Here is a 21,668-nt window from a genome sequence, read left to right as displayed (position 1 = left end):
CTTATTCCTGGGTTCTACATCTGTTTATTAAACCAACCAAGGATTGGAAATATTGGAAAAAAAATTGCGTCTGTACTGAACATGTGCAGACTTTTTTCTCGTCCTTATTCCTTACACAATATAGTACAATAACTATTTGCATGACATTTACATTGGATATTATGAGTGATCTGGAGTTGATATGAAGTATATGGGAGGATGTGCAAAGGTGATGTGCAAATACTATGTCATTTTATATCAGGGACTTGAGTATCCTTTGTTATCCTCAGGAGATCCTGGAACTAGTCCCCCATGGATACTGAGGGCTAACTGTATAGTCCTATCCTCACGGAACTTTCATTCTAAAGAGGGAAGACTGACTATAAACAAAATATATATAATAGGTGGTGGTAAGTACCATGGAGAAGTGACAAATGGGGCAAAGTGAGTTATACAGCTCCATTCTTAGAAGCCTTGGAGCACTTTTCTTAGTTTATACTCGTGATGGTTTCCTTTTGTCTCCTTTATTACATGGGACTCTGACATGTGCCCATAGCTAGGGTGGCAGTAGGATCTACCCGAAAAGCATCCTGCTGATACAGGACCAAAGCATCCTGTTGTTCTCGAGCCTATAAAAAGAGCTAATGGTCTTGCTTCACTTAACTGTGGCCTCCTACACTGTGTTTTGGATGATTGGTGATGTCTTGGATATTCTGTTTCTTTGGAACTTTGAATATACAACACTTTACTAGGGAATTAGCAATGGAAGCAGAGCAAAAACATACAGAGGAAACAGAATGCATAACTCTGATGGAACTGAAGTCATGAGGCAGCAGAAAGCTTAAATAGGCAGAGTGGGAGGGTTAGAGGGAATCTAATTGGGAGTAACAGAAGTAATAGTTAACGGAGTCAGAATGCTTGAGTCATATAATTGCAAAGCAGAGTTGGGAGCAACAGATGCTAAAGAGTAGTTGCTGTAGTTCCTCTTTGGGTGGTAGGAGCAGTTGTCATATTACTATATAGCTACTGAATGAAGAAGAGTTCTTAGTGAGGCCTGGGTGAACAGCTCTTCTTAGTATTCTGTGTGACCCCATTTAACCTTTTAACAAATCTCTAAGTAAATAAATAGCCCCTAAGGTAAACTAAGTTTTTCTCTGTTATTTTTTTGCTTGAGAGAGCTATAACTAACAGACTTATATTTCTGAACATTTTGGTGCTTGCCAATATTTGGTAATATTTATGTTTCCTATATTTGTAATGAACATTCTTCTTCCTGTACATTTTTTGTTAAATTATTGTTTCATGCATAAAAGTTCACCTTTTATTGTATAAAATTGCCTCAGATTAATTTATACACATTGGCAATGGGTAAATAGAATTTTTCGCATTATTAAAAACTGAAGGATGCCCATGTAAGCAAAAAAAAAAAAAAACCCACAAAAATAAACCCAAACCCCTCAAACAATTTAAACCACAAAACATTTTACATATACTTACTAGTTTTTTCTGAGAATTTTCTAGCCTTCAAGGATTAAATTACACTGTAAAGCATGGTAGCGTACCCATTTGATGTCTTTACTGGTGAAGTAAGGGCCTTAATATAAAATTGCTTCAGATGTCTCTAATTTTTATAATGTTTAAATTAAAATATAATATTTAGAAAATTACAATACTACTAAGGCTGTAGCTTGAGGACTAATCATAAAATGAATACATCCCTGTAATTGCTACCCAGATAGAAGAAGTAGAGTGTTACCAGCACCAGAAACTTGTTTACCAGATGTTACCCACAACCTTCTCATCCTGACTACTTGCACCATAGATTACTTTTGCCTATATTTGAATATTACTTAAATGGCTAAATACAGCATATATTCTTTTTTGTCTGGCTTCTTTCACTTGATTATATTTGTAAAATATATCCATATTGTTTATAGCAGAAATTTTTACATTTCAATTGCTGTACAGTGTGCTACTGTATGAATATACATCTACTTAGCTATTTTCTGCCTATGGACATTTGACTTATTTCCAGTTTGGGGCTATTATGAGTAGTTTTTCTGTGAACATTCTTGTAGATGTCATTTAGAACATACATTTGCTTTTCTGTTGGGTATATACTTGGTAGTGGAATTGCTAGGTCATTGATTATGCATACATTCTGCATTAGCAAGTACTTCTTTTTTTTTTTTTTGAGACCGAGTCTCACTCTGTTGCCCAGGCTGGAGTACAGTGGCACAGTCTCAGCTCACTTCAACCTCTGTCTCCTGGGTTCAATTCTTTTGCCTTAGCCTTCTGAGTAGCTGGGACTATAGGCATGAGCCACCACGCATGGCTAATTTTTGTATTTTTAGGTTTTGCCATGTTGGCCAGGCTGGTCTCAAACTCATGAACTCAAGTGATTCGCCCGCCTCGGCCTCCCAAAGTGCTGGGATTACAGATGTGAGCCACTGCACCAGCCCATTAGCAGGTATTTCTAATAGATTTTGAAAATCATTGTACCAGTCTACCCTCCTACCCATAGTCCGCAAAAGTTACCTTATGTCTTTGCCAGCACTTTGTGTTGTCAACCTTTTAAATTTTAGTCATTTTGGTGGATATATAGGAGTATTTCATTGTAGCTTTATTTTGAATTTTTGTGATGCATGATGAGATTAGACAACTTCTCATAACATCGTTGGATATTTGGATATCCTTTCTCAAGTGGTTAAATCTTTTGGCCATTTTTCTGGTGGTTGCCTTTTTTTTAAAATACCATTTAATAGATTTCAAAAATATGGTGGATCTGGGGACTTTCATTGGTTAAATAGGAGGCACATATTCACTCGCAGTTTTTGGCTTGTTTTTTTCACTGTTTGTGATGTCTTTTGGTGAATAGAAGTTCCTAATTTTGATGAAGGTAACATTTGCATTTTTTTGTTATGGTTAGAATTTTTTTATTTTCTGTTTAAGAAAATTTTTCTTTAACCCCGTGTCGTCAATTTTATCTTCCAGAAGTTTAGATATATTACTTTTAAAAGTCAATAATTAATGCCTACACTGTACCTGGAATTGATTTTTATGTGTGTTATAAAGTAAGGACAGATTTATTATTTACAATGTCAAATTGACTCCGCATCATTCATTGAAAAGACTTCTTTCATCACTTTTGTCATAAATCAAGTGGTCTGTCATATTGCATGGTCAAGGACCTCTATTATATGTTGAATAGAAGTGTTGAAAATAGGCTTTCTTATCTTGCTCCTAATGTCAGAGGGAAGGTTTTTAACATGTCAACATTAAGGAAGATATTTGTTGTTGTTGTTTTTTTTAATGACACTCTTTATCAAATTAAGAATGTTCCCTTTACTTCCTAATTTGCCAGGAGGTTTTATCAGATTATTAATGAATATCCCAAGTTTAAATACAAATTTTGTTGAAGTACAATTTGTATGCAAGATTTTGCCATTCTTAAAGCCTTGACTTGAATGCTTTGATGTTTGCATACACTTGCGTAAGTATCACTAAAAACAAATATACCCATCTCCTCAGAAAGTTCTCTTGATTCTTTTTCATTCTATGTCCCTCCTTCCCATAGAGGCAAGTACTTTTAAATTTTTATTGCCATAATGTTTTCCTATTTTTTGACTTCATGTAATTAGGATTATATAATATATAGTATGTATCTTTTTTGTTTTACTCAATAAAATGTTTATGACATTTATCCATGTATTTAATTGCATGAATATACCAAATGTACAAATTATATATACAACGTGTAAAGTGTACAATTGATTGATTAATTGAGACAGAGTCTTGCTCTGTTGCCCAGGCTGGAGTGCAGTGGCACGATCTTGGCTCACTGCAACCTCTGCCTCCCAGGTTCAAGAAATTCTCTTGCCTTAGCCTCCGTAGTAGCTGGGATTAACAGACACCCACCTCCATGCCTGGTTAATTTTTTTGTACTTTTAGTAGAGATGGGGTTTTGCCATTTTGGCCAGGTTGATCTCAAACTCCTGGCCTCAAGTGATCTGCCCACCTCAGCCTCCCACAGTGCTGGGATTACAGGCATGAGCCACTGTGCTTGGCCAAGTGTACAATTTAGATTACTGTTTTCAGCTTTTGGATGTAATGAATAAAGCTGCTTTGAACGTTTTTGTATGAGCCTTTTTGTGTGCTATGAACATACCTAAGAATAGAAGTGCTGAGTCATAGGATAGGTACATGTTTACCTTTATATGAAACTGCCAAACAGTTCTCCAACATATTTTTTTATCTTACACTTTACCAGTTGTGTATGAGAATTCTAATTGCTCAACATTCTTGACCATATTTGATATTGTCAGTATCTTTGATTTAACCATTTTAGTGGGTGGGTATAAAATGATACCTTGTGTTTTTTTGTTTTTGCATTTCACAAATGATTAATGATGTGAAGCACCTTTTAATGTTTTTATAGAGTGCTTGAATATATTTTGTGAAGTATCTATCTTTTTATACTTTTAGTGGGTTGTTGGTCTTTTTATTCCTTTTTTTTTAATCAGTGTATTTTAGGAGATACACATACACACACAGCAATAATCCTTTGCATTACAAATATTTTCTCCTACTCTTGTTGCCTAAGCTGGAGTGCAATGGCACGATCTCGGCTCACTGTACCCTTCGCCTCCTGGGTTCAAGCGATTCTCCTGCCTCAGCCTCCCAAGTAGCTGGGATTACAGGTGTGTGCCATCACGCGCAGCTAATTTTTTGTATTTTTAGTAGAAACAGGGTTTCACCATGTTAGCCAGGCTGATCTCGAGCTCCTGACCTCAGGTGATCTGCCTGCCTAGGCCTCCCAACGTGCTGGGATTACAGGCTTCAGCCACCGTGCCTGGCCTTACATTCTTAATGTTGTCTTTTGATATGTTTTATCAGATACCTGAATTACTTTTCTTCCTTTATGCTGGATTTTTAGAAAGTCACATGAATTGACTTGAATATTAAACCTATCTTGCCTTCCTGGAATACATTTTACATGATTGTGATATCTTTTCCTTTTATATATATACTTCCATTTGCTGATATTTTGTTTGGAACATTTTGTATCTGTGTTCATGAGAGATAGATATAGTTTGCTGTTTCTAGCTTTTGGAAACACATGTTTAGATCATTGATTAAAACTTTTTTTGTAATATATGCATTTAACTCCGTAAATTTTCTACTAAATACTAAATTTTCCACTTTAGCTACATGTCACAAGTTCTAATTCATTGTATTTTCATTATCATTCAGTTAACATTTTCTAATTTCTGTTGTGTTTTTTTCTTTGATTTAAGGATTACTTATAGGTATCTTGCTTTATTTGCAAACATTCAGTGGTTTTCAGATTATTTTTGAGAATGTATTTGTAATAGTTCCACTAGGATTAGAGAACATACACTATATGATTTTAGGTTTTTGACATTTATTGAGACTTGATTTACAGATTTGCATTATGTCAATTTTTTAAACATTTGTATACTTGACTGCATTTTTTGTTGTGGATCCAACATAGGTAAATTAGTTAAGTTTATTAATTGTGTTGTTCTAATCTTCTCTATCCTTATTGATCTTCAAAAATTGGCTGGTAGTATCAGTTACTGGAAAAGAGATGTTGAAATCTCCCAGTGTGATTGTAGATTTGCCTGTTTCTCCTTTTAATTTTGTAATTTTTTGCTTTATGTATTTGGAGGAATGTCACTAGGCATGAGCACACTTAGAATTATTGTATCTGCCTGGTAGATTTCCACATTTGTTATTATTAATTTTTTTTAATCTTCAACTTTTATTTTAAGTTCCAGGGCTACCTGTGCAGGATGTGCAGGTTTGTTACATAGGTAAACGTGTGCCATAGTGGTTTGCTGCACTGATTATCCCATCACCTAGGTATTAAGCTCTGCATCCATTAACTATTCTTCCCGATGCTCTCCCCCTGCCACCCAGGCCCCAATGTGTGTTGTTCCCCTAGGCGTGTTGTTCCCCCACATGTGTCCCTGTGTTCCCATCATTCAATCATTCAGCTCCCACTTATAAGTGAGAACATGCAGCATTTGGTTTTCTGTTTCTGCATTAGTTTGCTGAGGATAATGGTGAAATGTCCTTTTTATCTCCAGTAATGTTCTTTGATTTTATTTTATTTTTAGTTTTTGCGACAGAGTCTTGCTCTGTTGCCCAGGCTGGAGTGCAGTGGCATGATCTCAGCTCACTGCAATCTGCACCTCCCAGATTCCAGTGATTCTCATGCCTGAGCCTCCCGAGTAGCTGGGATTACAAGCATGTGCTACCACGCCTGGCTAATTTTTTGTATTTTTAGTAGAGATGGGGTTTCGCTATATTGGCCAGGCTGGTCTTGAACTCCTGGCCTCAAGTGATCCATCTGCCTTGGCCTCCCAAAATGCTGAGATTACAGGTGTGAGCCACGGTACCCATCCTTGTTCCTTGATTTTTTTTTTTTTTTTTTTTTAGATGGCGTTTCGCTCTTGTTGCCCAGGCTGGAGTGCAGTGGCACAATCTGGCTCACTGCAACCTCCGCCTCCCAGGTTCAAGCGATTCTCCTGCCTCAGCCTCCCAAGTAGCTAGGATTACAGGCATGCACCACCATGCCCGGCTAATTTTTTTTGTATTTTTAGTAGAGACAGGGTTTCTCCATGTTGGTCAGGCTGGTCTTGAACTCCCTATCTCAGGTGATCCAGCTGCCTTGGCCTCCCAAAGTGCTGGAATTATGGGCGTGAGCCACCAAGCCTGGCCCTCATTCCTTGATTTTCAAGGCCACTCTGCCTGATATTCGTAAGATATACCAGCTTTATTTTAGTCTTTGTGAAATATGTTTTTACATTCTTTTAATTCACACTCTCCATATAAATAAATAGTCTTTTTTATGCAGAAGTTTTCTATCCATCCTGTCAAACTTTGTCTTTTAATTATAACCTTTAAGTTAGTTATATTTAATTACTTATAAATTTGGATGTAAACCATCCATCTTATTCACTGTTTTTATTTGTCCAATCTGTTTTATTTCCTCTTTACTGTCTTGTCTTTTGCATTACATTTTTTTTTTCTTTTTGAAGATGACGTTTCGCTCTTGTTGCCCAGGCTGGAGTGCAATGGTGTGAACTCAGCTCACTGCCACCTCTGCCTCCCGGGTTCAAGCAATTCTCCTGTCTCAGCCTCCTGAGTAGCTGGGATTACAGGCGTGTGCCACCATGCCCAGCTATTTTTTTTTTTGCATTTTTAGTAGAGATGGGGTTTCTCCATGTTTGTCAGGCTGGTCTCAAACTCCCGACCTCAGGTGATCCGCCCACCTCGGCCTCCCAAAGTGCTGGGATTATGGTGTGAGCCACCATGCCCGATTTGCAATAATTTTTAATATTATGTTTTCTCTTCTCTGTTAGCTTGTTAGTTTATTGTCTTTTACTATTCTTTTAGTCGTTAAAGATTACAACTTAACAAAGTCTATTATAAATTAGTACTTTTACTACTTCCCAGTCAATACAAAGACTTTGGATCATTAACTACACGTAACTACATTTACTCCCTCCTGCCATTTTGCAGCTGTTTTCACATATAGTTGTCCCCTTGGTATAGGCAAGGATCCCTGTCTATATTCAAATTTGTGCATACTCAAGTCCTGCAGTTGGTCCTGAGAAATCCACCTATGGGAAAAGCCAGCCTTTTGTATATGCAAGTTTTACATCCTGTGAATACTATTGTGAATACTATCTACAATGTTTTATTGTTTCTTTTTTCTTCTTCTTTTTTTTTTTTTTTTTTTTCTGAGACGGAGTCTTGCTCTGTCACCCAGGCTGGAGTGCAGTGGAGCAATCTTGACTCACTGCAACTTCTGCCTCCTGGGATCAAGTGGTTCTCCTGCCTCAGCCTCCCAAGTAGCTGGGACTACAGGTGCATGTCACCACACCTGGCTAATTTTTTGTATTTTTAGTAGAGATGGAGTTTCACCATGTTAGCCAGGATGGTCTCGATCTCGACCTCGTGATCCACCTGCCTTGGCCTCCCAAACTGTGGCGTGAGCCACTGTGCCTGGCCTTTTCTTTTTTTAGGAGATTGGGTCTTGCTCTTGTCACGTAGGCTGGAGTGTAGTGACGCCATCATAGCTCATTGCATAGCTGGGATTATGAGTAAGAGCCACTGTCCCTGGCAGAATACTGTATTTTTGATCTGCATGTGGTTGAGAAAAATCAGTGTAAAAGTGGACCCGTGCAGTTCAAACCTTTGTTGTTCAAGGGTCCTCTGTACTTTTACATATTGGTGTATGCATTTTAAAGCATTCAAGTGGTATTGTTATTTTATGCAGTCAGTATTCATAACTTATTCATTCATTTACTTGTATATTCTCCCTTTCTGTTATTCTTCGTGCCATACTCTGTGCTTTTATTAGGGATCATTTTCTTTCTACCTGGGGAATTCTGTGTAGTATCTCTTTTAAAGCAAGTTGACTGTTGACAAATTCTGTTAGTTTTAGTTTTTCTGAAAACATCTTTATTTTGCCTTTACTTTAAGTGATTCTGTAATTCTAGCTACTCACTTATTTCTTGACCTCCCTTATCCCTGTCTTCTTACCTTCCTAGCTTTATTTCCCCCACATACTTATTACCATTTTTTTCATATATTTTACTTATTTATTAGCTTAGTATTGATTTTGGAAGGAAGGGCTCACCATAGTTGGCAGGTTGGATCTTCAGCAGCAACAGCAGTTAGGTCAAGTTAAGAGTTGCTGTTGGGCTCATCTACAACTTCTATTCATGCCACCATGACTATTTCATTTACAAGCCTATTGTGTTAACAGTCACAGCCAAACTGGCCAAGTCACTTTGCATGGTTGTTCATTGCCTCTTTTGAGGTTGATGCTTTCTGGGATTAACTTGTGACACAAAAAGCTTCATAATTGTCCCCTTTCGTATGTCTGTCTACATGAGACAAGGAGATCTCCTCATCTCCTTGTCTCAATCTTTTGTTCTTTTATAGGATTTATCTCTTATTTTCTGGAAAGATTGTATCTTATCAGTGTATGTGCTACTTCTTGCTCAACTGATTGAGTTAATGTGATATTTAGACCATGGATCAACATGAATTTCTTTGGATTGCCCATATCCCTTGGGACTCTAAAGGCTGGAAAATTAATAATAGTCTTGATTCAGGTATGTAAGTGTATGCTGTTGTTAGTTGGATGTGACTGTCAGCTGCTTTTAGTCCTCCTTAATAGGGGCAGAAAAACATGCTTCATGAGATCAATGACTGCATACCACTTATCTGAGCGAGACCAATAACCCAGTCTTTATATGCTGCCAAAGAGACTATCTGGCTTTCACACTATAGTCTTTAATTGGTGATTTATCACTCTCAGCCTTTCATTGTTTTTTTCCATTGCATCGACTGCTCCTAGCAACAGCTATCCAATTCCTAGTCCTTTTAATTACTTCTCTGTACTTCACAAATGCCTGAAATATTGCACCTGCCATGGCTTCTCTTTCACCAACAAAAGTTTCAGCAGTTGTGGTTGCCCTACTGTGGCATGTTAGGGACTGTGTGCCACCAGTAATGGGTTTCTCATTGCTAGCCAGTTAGTGGTTGATACAGCATCAGATTCTCATTTGGAGTCAAAACTTCATAGGACCACTTTTGGTATCAACTCTCCCAGGTCAGGTTTCCCAAAAACACACTTTGAAATGTCTGTATTTGCATGTCAGAAGTTTATATAGCGGAGTGTTTCTGGGGTCAGTCCCTGTGAGAGAGGGTACAAGGGAAACAGCATTGGGAAGATAGGGAAATTGAATTGCCATGTAGTTGCCATAGTAGAAACAACTGTTCCACAGGGAGATCTGAAGCTAGAATAACCCCTTTGAGATATTTCAGGAATGGACTATTTTACTGCATATTGACCAGTCATTGAATGTGGGCTGTTTTGGGGTAGTATAATAGTATAACCTTTGGTGAGGGAGTTGCAACTCAGGGAAATTCCTGAGGGTTCAGTTATTAGCCATCAGTAGGCAAAATCCCAGAAGCTGGGAGAATGAGCACTTCACTTCTGAAGGGGGAGTTCTGAGTAGCACACCACTGTATTCACTACAGCCACAATGGCAAGATCAAGATCAGTTTTAGTGGAGTGGTGAGGGTGGAAAGGTATTGTAGTGCTAGAGAACTAAAGGAGGAGATGAGGAGGCTTGAAAACTTGTTCAAACAGCTTAGCTGTGAAGGGGATGAGACAGAGAAGATAATCAGTAGAAGTTCCTGAGGAGACTGGGAGAGATGAGATCCAGGATATGAGTATGATTTGCCATGGGCTGGAAGCGGTTCATTTCTACCACTGTAATGAAAGAAGAGGAGGAAGAAAGTTCAGGTAAAGATAAGTTTATAACAATAATGAGAGGAAGTTGAGGCAGCTCTTGTTTCTTCTGAGAAAGAGCCAGAAGATTCAACAGCTGAAAGAGGGAGAGTTGGTTGGGTTGGAGATATAAGGTAATTAGAGAGAATTTTAATAGATTGCAGTGGAGAGTGGGAAGAGAGAGCTACCAGAATAGCCAGTGGTTGGTTGGTTGGGTTTTTTTTTTTGTTTTTGTTTTTTTTGTTGGTGACAGAGTTTTGCTCTTGTTACCCAGGCTGGAGTGCAATGACGTGATCTTGGCTCACTGCAACTTCTGCCTCCCAGGTTCAAGCAATTCTCCTGCCTCAGCCTCCAAAGTAGCTGGGATTACAGGTGCCCGCCACCATGCCCGGCTAATTTTTTGTATTTTTATTAGAGACGGGGTTTCACCATGTTGGTCAGGCCGATTTTGAACTCCTGACCTCAGGTGATCCATCTGCCTTGGCCTCCCAAAGTGTTGGGATTATAGGTGTGAGCTACCTTGCCCAGCCACCAGTGGGTATTTAGAACCCATTCGAGGTTGATGTTCCTGATTTTGTGGAATTATCAATTTGTCCATTTGTGTAACATTTTTTTTCTGGTAATATTTAATGTAATAAAATTATAAACATTGTGCTCAGTATCTTACCAATTTTCCTTTTCTTTTTGTACAGCCATCAGATCAAGTCATTACAGTATAGTAACACAGGAGACATGATTCTTGTTGTATCTGGAAGCTCTCAGGCCAAGGTGATTGACAGAGATGGTTTTGAAGTAATGGAATGTATAAAAGGAGACCAGTATATTGTGGACATGGCCAACACCAAGGTAAGCATTAAACAGAATGTTTTAATGAATTAAATTAATTCAGCATACATTTATTAACAACTATTTGAGTTATCATGTAATAATTTGCCCCAAAAGTTAGTGTCATAAAACAATAGCAATTTATTTGTTCTCACAATTGTGTGGATTGACTGGGTGGTTCTGCTTCATACAGTATCAGCTGGAGCACTAGGATGGCTGTAAGATACAAAATGGGCCCAGATGGTTTGCAGTCAGTGTCCTGCTCCATGGCATCTCTCCATGGCATCTCTCTCTTCCTTACTTCTACCCCACCCCTTCCCTTCTTGCTGGCTCTCTGTCTCTCTGTCTTTTTCTCTTGCCACATGTCTAGTTTGGGTCTTTTCCAAACTTTTCCATCTCTCCATGGCATCTCTCTCTTCTTTACTTCTACTCCACCCCTTCCCTTCTTGCTGGCTCTCTGTCTCTCTGTCTTTTTCTCTTGCCACATGTCTAGTTTGGGGCTTTTCACAGTGTGGTAGTCTTAGGTGTATTAGTCTGTTCTCATGCTGCTGATAATGACCTATTTGAGACTGGATAATTTATAAAGGAAAGAGGTTAATTGTTTCACAGTTCTGCATGGCTGGAGAGGCCTCACAATCATGGTGGAAGGCAAGGAGGTGCAAAGTCTTGTCTTACATGGCGGCAGGCAGGAGAGAGCATGTGCAGGGGAACTCCCATTTATAAAACCATCAGATCTCATGAGACTTATTCACTACCATGAGAACAGCATGGGGGAAACTGCCTCCATGATTCAATTATCTCCACCTGGCCCCACCCTTGACACATGGGAATTGTTACAATTCAAGATGAGATTTGGGTGGGGACACAGCCAAACCATATAATTCTGCCCCGGCCCCTCCCAAATCTCATGTCCTCACATTTCAAAACCAATCATGCCTTCCCCAAAGTCCCCCAAACTCTTATTTCAGCATTAACTCAAAAGTCCATAGTCCAAAGTCTCATCTGAGACAAGGCAAGTCCCTCCCACCTATGAGCCTGTAAAATCAGAAGCAAGTTAGTTACTTTCTAGATACACAGGGTTACAGGCATTGGGTAAATACACTCGTTTCAAATGGGAGAAATTGGCCAAAGTGAAAGAGCTACAGGCCCCATACAAGTCCAAAATCCAGCAGGCAAATCTTAAAGCTCCAAAATGACCTCCTTTGACTCCATGTGTCATATCAAGGTGATGCAAGAAGTGGGTTCCCAGGGTCTTGGGCAGCCCTGCCCGTGTGGCTTTGCAGGGTACAGCCACCCCTTCTGGCTGCATTGAGTGTCTGCAGCTTTTCCAGGCACACAGTGCAGGCTGTCAGTGGATCTACCATTCTGGGGTCTGGAGGATGGTGGTCCTTTTCTCACAGCTCTGCTTGGCAGTACCCCAGTGGGGACTCTGTGTGGGGGCTCCAACCCCATATTTCCCTTTGACACTGCCCTACCAGAGGTTCTTCATGAGGGCCCCACCCCTGCAGCAAACTTCTGCCTGGATTTCCAGGCATTTTCATACATCTTCTGAAATCTAGGCAGAGGTTCCTGAACCTTAATTCTTGACTTCTGTGCATCCACAGGGTTAACACCACCTGGAACCTGAAAGGCTTGGGACTTGCACCCTCTGAAGCCATGGCCTGAGGTGTACCTTGGCCCCTTTTACCTATGGTGGGAGCAGCTGGGATGCAGGGCACCAAGTTCCTAGGCTGCACACAGCAGGGTGTTCTGGACCCACAAAACCATTTTTTCCTTCTAAGCCTCCAGGCCTGTGATGGGAGGGTCTGCTGTGAGGGTCTCTAACATGCCCTGGAGACGTTTGCCCCATTGTCTTGGTGATTAACATTTGGCTCCTCATTACTTATGCAAATTTCTACAACCCAATCTCCTCAGAAAATAGATTTTTCTTTTCTGTTGCATCATCAGGCTACAAATTTTCTGAACTTTTATGCTCTGCTTCTTCTCGAATGCTTTGCTGCTTAGAAATTTCTTCTGCTGGATACCTTAAATCATCTCTCTCAAGTTCAAAGTTCCACAGATCTCTAGGGAACTCTAGAAAAAAATTCTTATTTTCACTCTTTCCCGCCTATCTTATGCCCTTTTCTAATACAGGGGCACAGTGCCTCCAGTGTCTTTGCATAGTAAGAGTGACTTTACTCCATTTCCCAACAAATTCCTCATCTCCATCTGAGACCACCTCCGCCTGGACCTTATTGTCCATATCACTATTAACATTTTGGTCAAAGCCATTCAACAAGTCTCTAGGAAGTTCTAAACTTTCCCACATTTTCCTATCCTCTTCTGAGCCTTCCAAACTGTTCCAGCCTCTCCCTGTTACCCAGTTCCAAAATTGCTTCCACATTTTTGGGTATCTTTACAGCAGCACCCCACTCTATTGGTATCAACTTATTGTATTAGTCTGTTCTCATACTGCAAATAAAGACATGCCTGAGACTGGGTGATTTATAAAGGAAAGAGGTTGAATTGACTCACAGTTCTGCATGGCTGGGGAGGCCTCACAATCATGGTGGAAGGCAAGGAGGTGCAAAAGCATGTCTCACATAGCGGCAGGCAGGAGAGAGCATGTGCAGGAGAACTCCCATTTATAAAACCATCAGATCTCATGAGACTTATTCACTACCACGAGAACAGTATGCTGGGAACCATCCCCATGATTCAATTATCTGCACCTGGCCCTGCCCTTGACACGTGGGAATTATTACAATGCAAGGTGAGATTTGGGTGGGGACACATCCAAACTATATCAGTAGGTTTTGACTTCTTGCTTGATTGCTAGGTTGCATGGAGGACAAACATAGAAATTAATTAAGTACCTTAATATCTGGCTTCAGATCTTAGGCAGGATCAGAGGGCCAGCTCAAATTTGCAAGGAGGGGAGGTAGATCCCACCATTTTATAGGTGAATGGGAAAATCAAACAGAAATGTGGGATGGGAGATATTGATGCAGGCATCTTTGGAAACATTCTACTTAGCTAATTTTGTGCTAGGCTTTAGGTCAAGAAGGAGAGAGAGAGCTGACATGCTGTGGTACACACTTATAGTCCCAGCTACTTCGAAAGCTGAGGCAGGAGGATTGCTTGATCCCAGGAGTTTGAGGTAGTGTGCAATGATCGTGCTTGTGAATAGCCACAAGCCACTGAACTCCAGCTTGGGAAACATTGAGACACCCTGTCTCTTAATTTTAAAAAAAAAAAAGGAAAGAAAGTGGTCTCAGTTTTTAATCTAAATATTTTTAATGGGATAATGATATTTTAAGATTAATGTATATTATATATCAGTTAAGTATAGGTTAATAATTATATAAAACTTAAGGTACAAAAAACATTTATTTTTGCTAACATATCTGTGAATTGACTGTTCTTGGCTTGGTGAGGCTGCAAGCTGCAGATAGAGTCTAGGTATGTTTTCTGTGTGTGTGTTCCCCTTGGATCAGTGGACTACCTGAATATGTGTTTTTGTCACAGTGATAGAATCACAAGGAAACGCCAGTTCTGGAAGTACATTTTAAGCCATTCCTTTATCATGTCCACTAACATTCAGTCAGCCAAAGCACATACCTTGTCCATGGCTAACATTGATAGTATAGATAAATATACCTGATCTCTAGCAGGAGGAACTGCATTGTCTTGGGGAAAGGTTGTAGATATAGGGAGGGGTGATGAGTTGGGAACAATAATGTAGTCTGCCACAAGCATATTAAAGTGTAACTGGATATGGTTGATGCAGAATTTTGAACCTTTGTTTTAATTCTGATTTTTACTCTTTTCCCCTTATCTAGTGCCCTTTTCTAATACAGTAATTCTCATGATTTTTGTCTGAATTGAAATCTTCTATGAGATTAGATTGTCTACGAAAATACAGTCGATCCTCCTTGTTTTCAGCTTTTGTATTTGTGAACTCACCTACTATTTTTTGTAACCCCAAAATCAGTACTCATAGCACTTTCATAGTCATGTGCTTGCACAGAGTGTCAAAGAATTTGAGTTTGAACAGGGTGATATTCTGCCTTCTTTTTCAGCTCTCATACAATAGTCAGGTATCCTTTTTGTGGTCTATTTTTGTACTGTTTGTTGGTTGTTTTGCCATTTAAATTAACCCCCAAGCATAGTGCTGAAGTGCTGCTTAGCATTCACAAGTCCAAGAAGTCTGTGATGTGCCTTACAGAGAAAATACATGCACTAAATAAACTTCATTCAGGTGTGAGTGCTGTAGTACCATTGGCTGTGAGTTCAATGTTAATGAATGAACAATATATATTATTTATTCATTCATTTAATTAATTATTATTATTATTTTTTGAGATAGAGTCTCACTCTGTTGGTCAGGCTGGAGTGCAGCGGTGCAGTCTTGGCTCACTGCAACCTCTGCCTCCTGGGTTCAAGCGATTCCCCTGCTGTAGCCTCCTGAGTAGCTAAGACTACAGGCATGCGCCACCATGCCTGGCTAATTTCTTTTTTTTTTTTAAATTTTTAGTAGAGACGGGGCTTCACCACGTTGGCCAGGGTGGTCTCAAACTCCAGATCTCAAGTGATCCACCTGCCTTGGCTTCCCAAAGTGCTGGGATTACAGGCGTTAGCCACTGTGCCTGGCCAACAATATATATTAAATAAGCACACATGCAACAAAAGTAGGTGTTGGTAAGTTTACAAAAGTGTGACCAGTAGCTTGCTGAAACCTAACTTTTTATTTGTTCATGGAACTTTCTAGACCATAACTACACCGAATAATGAGAATTTGCTGTAATCTTTTTAGGTGCTGTAGATGATCCATTGGATTAAATTATTATAGTATGTTTCAGACCGCCCTATGTTGAACCCTAGTGAAGTGCCTCTCAAATCCTCATAAGGATCACAATCTCATGTCCTTTCTTTTGTTATTGAATGCTCAGTATGTGTTAGCGATTTAAACAAAATTCAAATACAATTTTTTTTTTTTGAGACAGAGTCTCGCTCTGTCACCTAAGCTGAAGAGTGCAGTGGCATGATCTCGGCTCACTACAACCTCTGCCTCCCGGGTTCAAGCAATTCTCCTGCCTCAGCATCCTGAGTAGCTGGGATTACAGGCGCCCGCCACCACACTCGGCTAATTTTTGTATTTTTAGTAGAGACGGGGTTTTGCCAGGTTGTCCAGGCAGGTCTCGAACTCTTGACCTCATGTGATCCGCCTGCCTTGGCCTCCTAAAGTGCTGGGATTATAGGCATGAGCCACCATGCCCGGCCTTGACTTTTTAATAATAACCATTCGGACTGGTGTGAGATGGTATGCCATTGTGGTTTTGATTTGCATTTCTCTAATGATCAGTGATAGTGAGCTTTTTTTCATATGCTTGTTGGCCGCATGTGTGTCTTCTTTTGAAATGTCTGTTTATGTTCTTTGCCCACTTTCTAATGAGATTTTTTTTCTTGTAAATTTGTTTAAGTTCCTTATCAGTGTTGGACATTAGATCTTTGTCACATGCATTGTTTGCAAAATTTTTCTCCCATTCTGTAGGTTGTCTGTTCACTCTGTTGATAGTTTCTTTTGCTGTACAGAAGCTTCAAGAAGAAAGGAATCCAATTGGTTCTGTGTCTGTCTCTTTTGGCATTCTCAGAGTTATGTAGCCATCCATATAGAAAGATGATTAGGAAAGTAGGACAAGAATAGCAGAAATCTACATAAAAATGTAGGAAATTAAAATTAATTACCAGCATACAAAAAACTGCTACATGTTATAATTACATACTATAACTCACTCCTCCTTGCCAAATATTCTCTGTCTTTTGACTTCAAAATCATGGCTTATATGTACTTTCTCCATTTCCCAGATGCAGATATAATTCATTGACTGTTCATTTATCTAGGAAATGTTACTGATATCTTAATTGTAGTCATTGGCTTGAGTGATGGGTTTTGGTAATTCAACTACTATTTTACTTAAAAGTAAAGGATACTGTTATAAAAAGTATAGGATACTGTTATAAAATCTTTTTCACCTCTTTTCTGATCCCGGGAGTAATTAGTAATTGTGGTTTACTGGAAAATTCAATGAATAGGGTGTTAAAGGAAGCAATTTATTAATAATATATCTAATCTATCATGATAAAATATTATATACTTCATATATAAACAGGCCCTCCAAATTATATTGTTAAATTATTATATTATTAAATTTGTATCTCTATTCTTTATATCATTTTATATATGTGTCTGTATGTGTCTGTATATATAAATATTTAAATATATATATATATATATTTTTTTTTTTGAGAGGGTGTCTGGTTCTGTCACCAGGCTGGAGTGCAGTGGTGCAATCTCAGCTCACTGCAATCTCCTCCTCCCGGGTTCAAGTGATTCCCCTGCCTCAGCCTCCTGAGTAGCTGGGACTACAGGTGCGTACCACCACTCCCGGCTAATTTTTGTATTTTTAGTAGAGACGGGGTTTCACCATGTTGGCCAGGCTGGTCTCAAACTCCTGACCTCGTGATCTGCCTGCCTAGGCCTCCCATAGTGCTGGGATTACAGGTGTGAGCCACCGCACCCAGCCCATAGTTGTTACTCTTTTGCCTCCAGGTATAGGACTCCTTTAAACATTTCTTGTAGGCCTGGCCTAGTGGTGATGAATTCCCTGCTTTTGTTTGCCTGAGAAAGACTTTATTTCTCCTTCATTATAACTGCTGAGTGTACTAGTCTTGGGTGGCATTTTTTTTTTTTTTTCCTTTCAGCACTTTGACAATATCATTTCATTCTCTTCTGGCCTATAAGGTTTGTGCTGAGGAATCTACTGTTAAGTCTGATGGGTGTGATCTTATATGTGACTAGACTTTTTTTTTTTTTGCTGTTATTAGAATTTCCTTTTTGTCTTTGACTTTTGACCATCTGACTATAATGTGCCACTAAAAAGACCTTTTTGGGTTGTATCTATATGGGAATCTCCTACCTTCTTGTATCTGTATGTCTTAGTCTCCTGTTAGACTTGAAGAGTTTTCAACGATTATTTTATTAAATAGGTTTTCTATGCCATTGATCTCTTCACCTCCTGGAACACCCAAAATTCAGATATTTGGTTGCTTTATGGTGTCCCCATATATTATGTAGGCTTTCTTTATTCTTTTTTGTTCTTTACTTTTTTTTGTTTGTTTGTTTAACTGGGCTGTTTGGAAAGACATGTCTTCAAGTTCTGAAATTCCTTCTTGTGCTTGATCTAGTCTCTTATTGAAGCTTTCAATTGTAATTTTTATTTCATTTATTGAATTATTCTAAGATTTTGTTTTTATAATTTATTTATCTTTGGTGAATTCTCATTCATATCCCGAATTGTTTCTCTAGTTTCTTTGTACTGTTTACCTGTGTTCTCTTGTATATCACTGAGCTTCTTTTACACTACGATTTCTAATTTTTTTCAGACATTTCATATTTTCTTTTCACTGGAATCTGTTGGTGGAGAATTATTTTGTTCCCTTGGAGGTGTCACTTTTCCTTGCTTTTTTGTGTTTCTTGTGTTCTTACATTGTTATTTGTGCAACTCGTGTAACAGTTACTTCTTCCAGTTTTTTAGATTGGCTTTTATAGAGGAATACTTTTTCCTATAGATGTATCTATGGTGTTGGTTAGGTAGGGCACTTCAGCATTGATTCTGGATGTGTGTAGTAGTGTAGTCTCCATATGACTTCTTTGGCTTTAAACCCTGTCAGTGGTGTCTGTGTTTTCCTCAGAGGCTTAGGTGAATTTGTTAGTGGAGGCTGTGGTGAGGATTTATTACGTGTAGCAATGCCAGGTGGGCCAGTCTTCTGGCCTCAGTGGTGGCAATGGTGGGCTGAATGTCCCTGTTCTTGGGCCCTTGCACACAGTACATGGGCACTGGTGTTAGTAGGTTCAGACAGGCTGATATTTGGGCCTCCAGGTGGCTTTTTCAGGTGCCAGTAGTGGCAGTGGTGAGTTGAGTGGGTGGGCCAGTCCTCGGGCCCCCAAGCATTGTGCATGGTGTTGGTGACGGCAGTATAGTGGCAGGGCAACACATGGGCTTCCAGGTAGCACACACTGATGTTAGTGGTGGCTGTGACAGACTGGGCAGCCTGGTCTTCAGACCCCCAGGTGGTACACATAGCTGGGTGCCAGGTTTGGTGGTGGTGGCAGGCTGAGCAACCTTGTCCTCCAGCCCCTAGGAGGTGTAGATAGATATAAGCAGTGGTAGACTGGGCAGGGTGAACCCCCAGGCCTTTAGATGGCATGCTTAGGCACCGGCAGTAGATTTTCTGGGCCTGTTATTAGGCCGTCTGGTAGTACACACTCCTGCTTGGAGTGACCAGTGGGGCACATCAATCCTAGGCTATGTGGTAGGGTGGTGTGGTAGGGCACTTGGTTGGGGTGACATTGTCAGGTCTAGGGTGGTGTGGTAGGGCACTCGGGGTGACAGTGTCAGGCATTTTGGGGCTGTTATCAAGTCCCCCTGATGGTCCAAATGGGTATAGGCTGTGGTAGGTGGGACGGGGGCAATTCCTAGGCCTTCAGATGGCGTGCTAGGGTGCGGCAGGCATTCTGGGGCTGTTTGGTGTCTTTATGTGCATGTGCCTGAGGTGACTGATGGTGCAGGAGAGTCCACAGGCCCCTGGGCAGTGTGATAGAGAGCACTGGGGTTGCTGGTGCCAGGCCTTGTGAGCCTGTCCTTAAGGCCTCTGATGTTGTGCAGAGATGCAGGCTGTGTTGGGCAGGGCAGGGTGATCCCCATGTCCTGGGTAGTGTCCTTGGGTGGTGGTTGCAGCAGCAGTAGTAGGCAGGGAGAGTCTATCCTCAGGGCATGTGGAAATGAACAGCTCTGCTAAGGGGAAGGCTCAATGACGATGGTGGTGGGGGTGGTGGTGAGGGAGATTGATGCCAGTGGTAGCCATCCCAGGCAGATACATCTCAGTCTCTGGGGAGCACATGCTTTGTCTCCACTTCCCCTATCCCCTGTGGCATTGGCTGCATTGGCTAGGGTGAGCCTGTCCTCAAGGCACGTGTACGACAGTCCTGCTGTTGTGGGTAGCCGAGTTGCTGTCTGTGGTACCTGCCCCAGGCAGGTGATTCTTAGGCTCTGGTCCCTGGCTGCAGCAGCAGGCAGGGAGAGCCTGCCCTCAGGGCATGTGCAGGTGTGCTGGGGCTTTGCTGCTGGGGTTGGGTGGGCAAGGTTACTCTCAGTGGCAGTGACCTGAGGCAGGTGGGTCTGGGCTCTAGGGAGTGTGCACTTTGGCTCCCTTTGTCCTAGAGGCAGCATCCACACAGCTCTGTGTTGTCTTTTCTTCAGTGTACTGGATGCTGTGTGATCTAGAGTGCTGGGGATGTTGCTGCTCTGCTGGGCCCTATTGGTGTCATGTGCTACAATCCTTCCAGTGGGTATGAGGGGATGTCATTGGGCCTCCAGGGATGTGGAGATGCAGGTACTGTTTGGCCCCAGAACAGAAAACAGAATGGTGGGGTCTGGGCCCTCAAATTCGTGCCGTGCTACAGGTGCTTGGGTTTCCAGGTGTGTGTGGAACCTATTGTGAGCTTCCTCTTTAGAAGCTTGTTTGTACCAGTCTCAGCTTGTCAGGGTTAAGGGACTGTGCTATGGCTAGGATTGCAGGTATCTACAGGGAGAATCTGGATGTTGGGAATCTTTTATTCACCTTTTGCCCACACTGAGGAGCCCCTTAGGGCTCCCAGCTGGTCCTGGCTGGGCTCTGTGCCTTGCTTTCCTCTTCAGTGCCTGTCACCTCTCTGCTGAATTCCAACATTCTCTCTTTGATGCTACATTTGAAGTGTGATTATCTACTCATTAAGCTTTTCTTTGTAGAGGAGGTGAGTGTCTGGTGCTTCTAGTTAGCCATCTTGAAGTCCCCCATAAGCTTTCTTTTATCAATTCATCTAGAGCTGACATTGTTAAGTGCCTTTCTCCAGGATTGTCTTCAACTCTTTTTCTTTTCAACATGAAAGCAATTCTCTGCCATTTATTTTTAAATTACATGACTAAGGTGGAGAAAGCAGGTTCAGGATACCTCAGAATGCTTGGACATTTTAGTGGGAGATATCTCCATTAGTGGATCTTAGTCATGGAAGTTAGAAGACTTTTCAAATGTTTTATTTATTTTTGAATAGTACGTGTAGTCATTCTGATACCCAGCCATTCCAAAAAAATGGCACTTATTATTTGGAGATGAAATATATTAGTCATGTCTTTTTACTGGTGAATACTTTCTCTTAAGAACTTAAAATATTTAATTTTTATTAAAATAACTGTTCTGGTTTTATTTTTGTTTTCTTAAGCAAAAGAAAACTGTTAACTTAAGGTTTTAATAATAGATATAACTAACAAATTGAATGATTTGAAGTACATTTTATTTCTTTCCATTTTCTAAATATTTACAGAAATTTTATCTAATAGAAACTTCTTAACATTGGCTTCTGCCCTTTTGACATGTCCCCATCATTTTCGGAGTACTTTCTTACATTTTGGCACAAGAAGATGTTCCAGGGTCATCTTGTACTTTC

At 40.4% G+C, this 21,668-nt stretch overlaps 1 protein-coding gene across 4 annotated transcripts in view; it reads left to right on the top strand.

Annotated features, from left to right (window-relative positions):
- WDR70 (WD repeat domain 70) overlaps nucleotides 1-21,668 on the top strand; it is a 394,244-nt gene that overhangs the window by 81,880 nt on the left and 290,696 nt on the right. For all 4 annotated transcript variants that reach the window (XM_055246343.2, XM_055246344.2, XM_055246345.2 and 1 more), the window contains one exon: nucleotides 11,011-11,164. In XM_055246343.2, coding sequence (XP_055102318.1) covers nucleotides 11,011-11,164 — 154 coding nt within the window. The remainder of the gene's footprint in view (nucleotides 1-11,010; nucleotides 11,165-21,668) is intronic.

The sequence above is a fragment of the Symphalangus syndactylus genome, chromosome 16 (genome assembly GCF_028878055.3).
Source record: "Symphalangus syndactylus isolate Jambi chromosome 16, NHGRI_mSymSyn1-v2.1_pri, whole genome shotgun sequence".
Classification (NCBI taxonomy): Eukaryota; Metazoa; Chordata; class Mammalia; order Primates; family Hylobatidae; genus Symphalangus; species Symphalangus syndactylus.
This window is presented reverse-complemented; position numbering and strand designations above follow the sequence as displayed.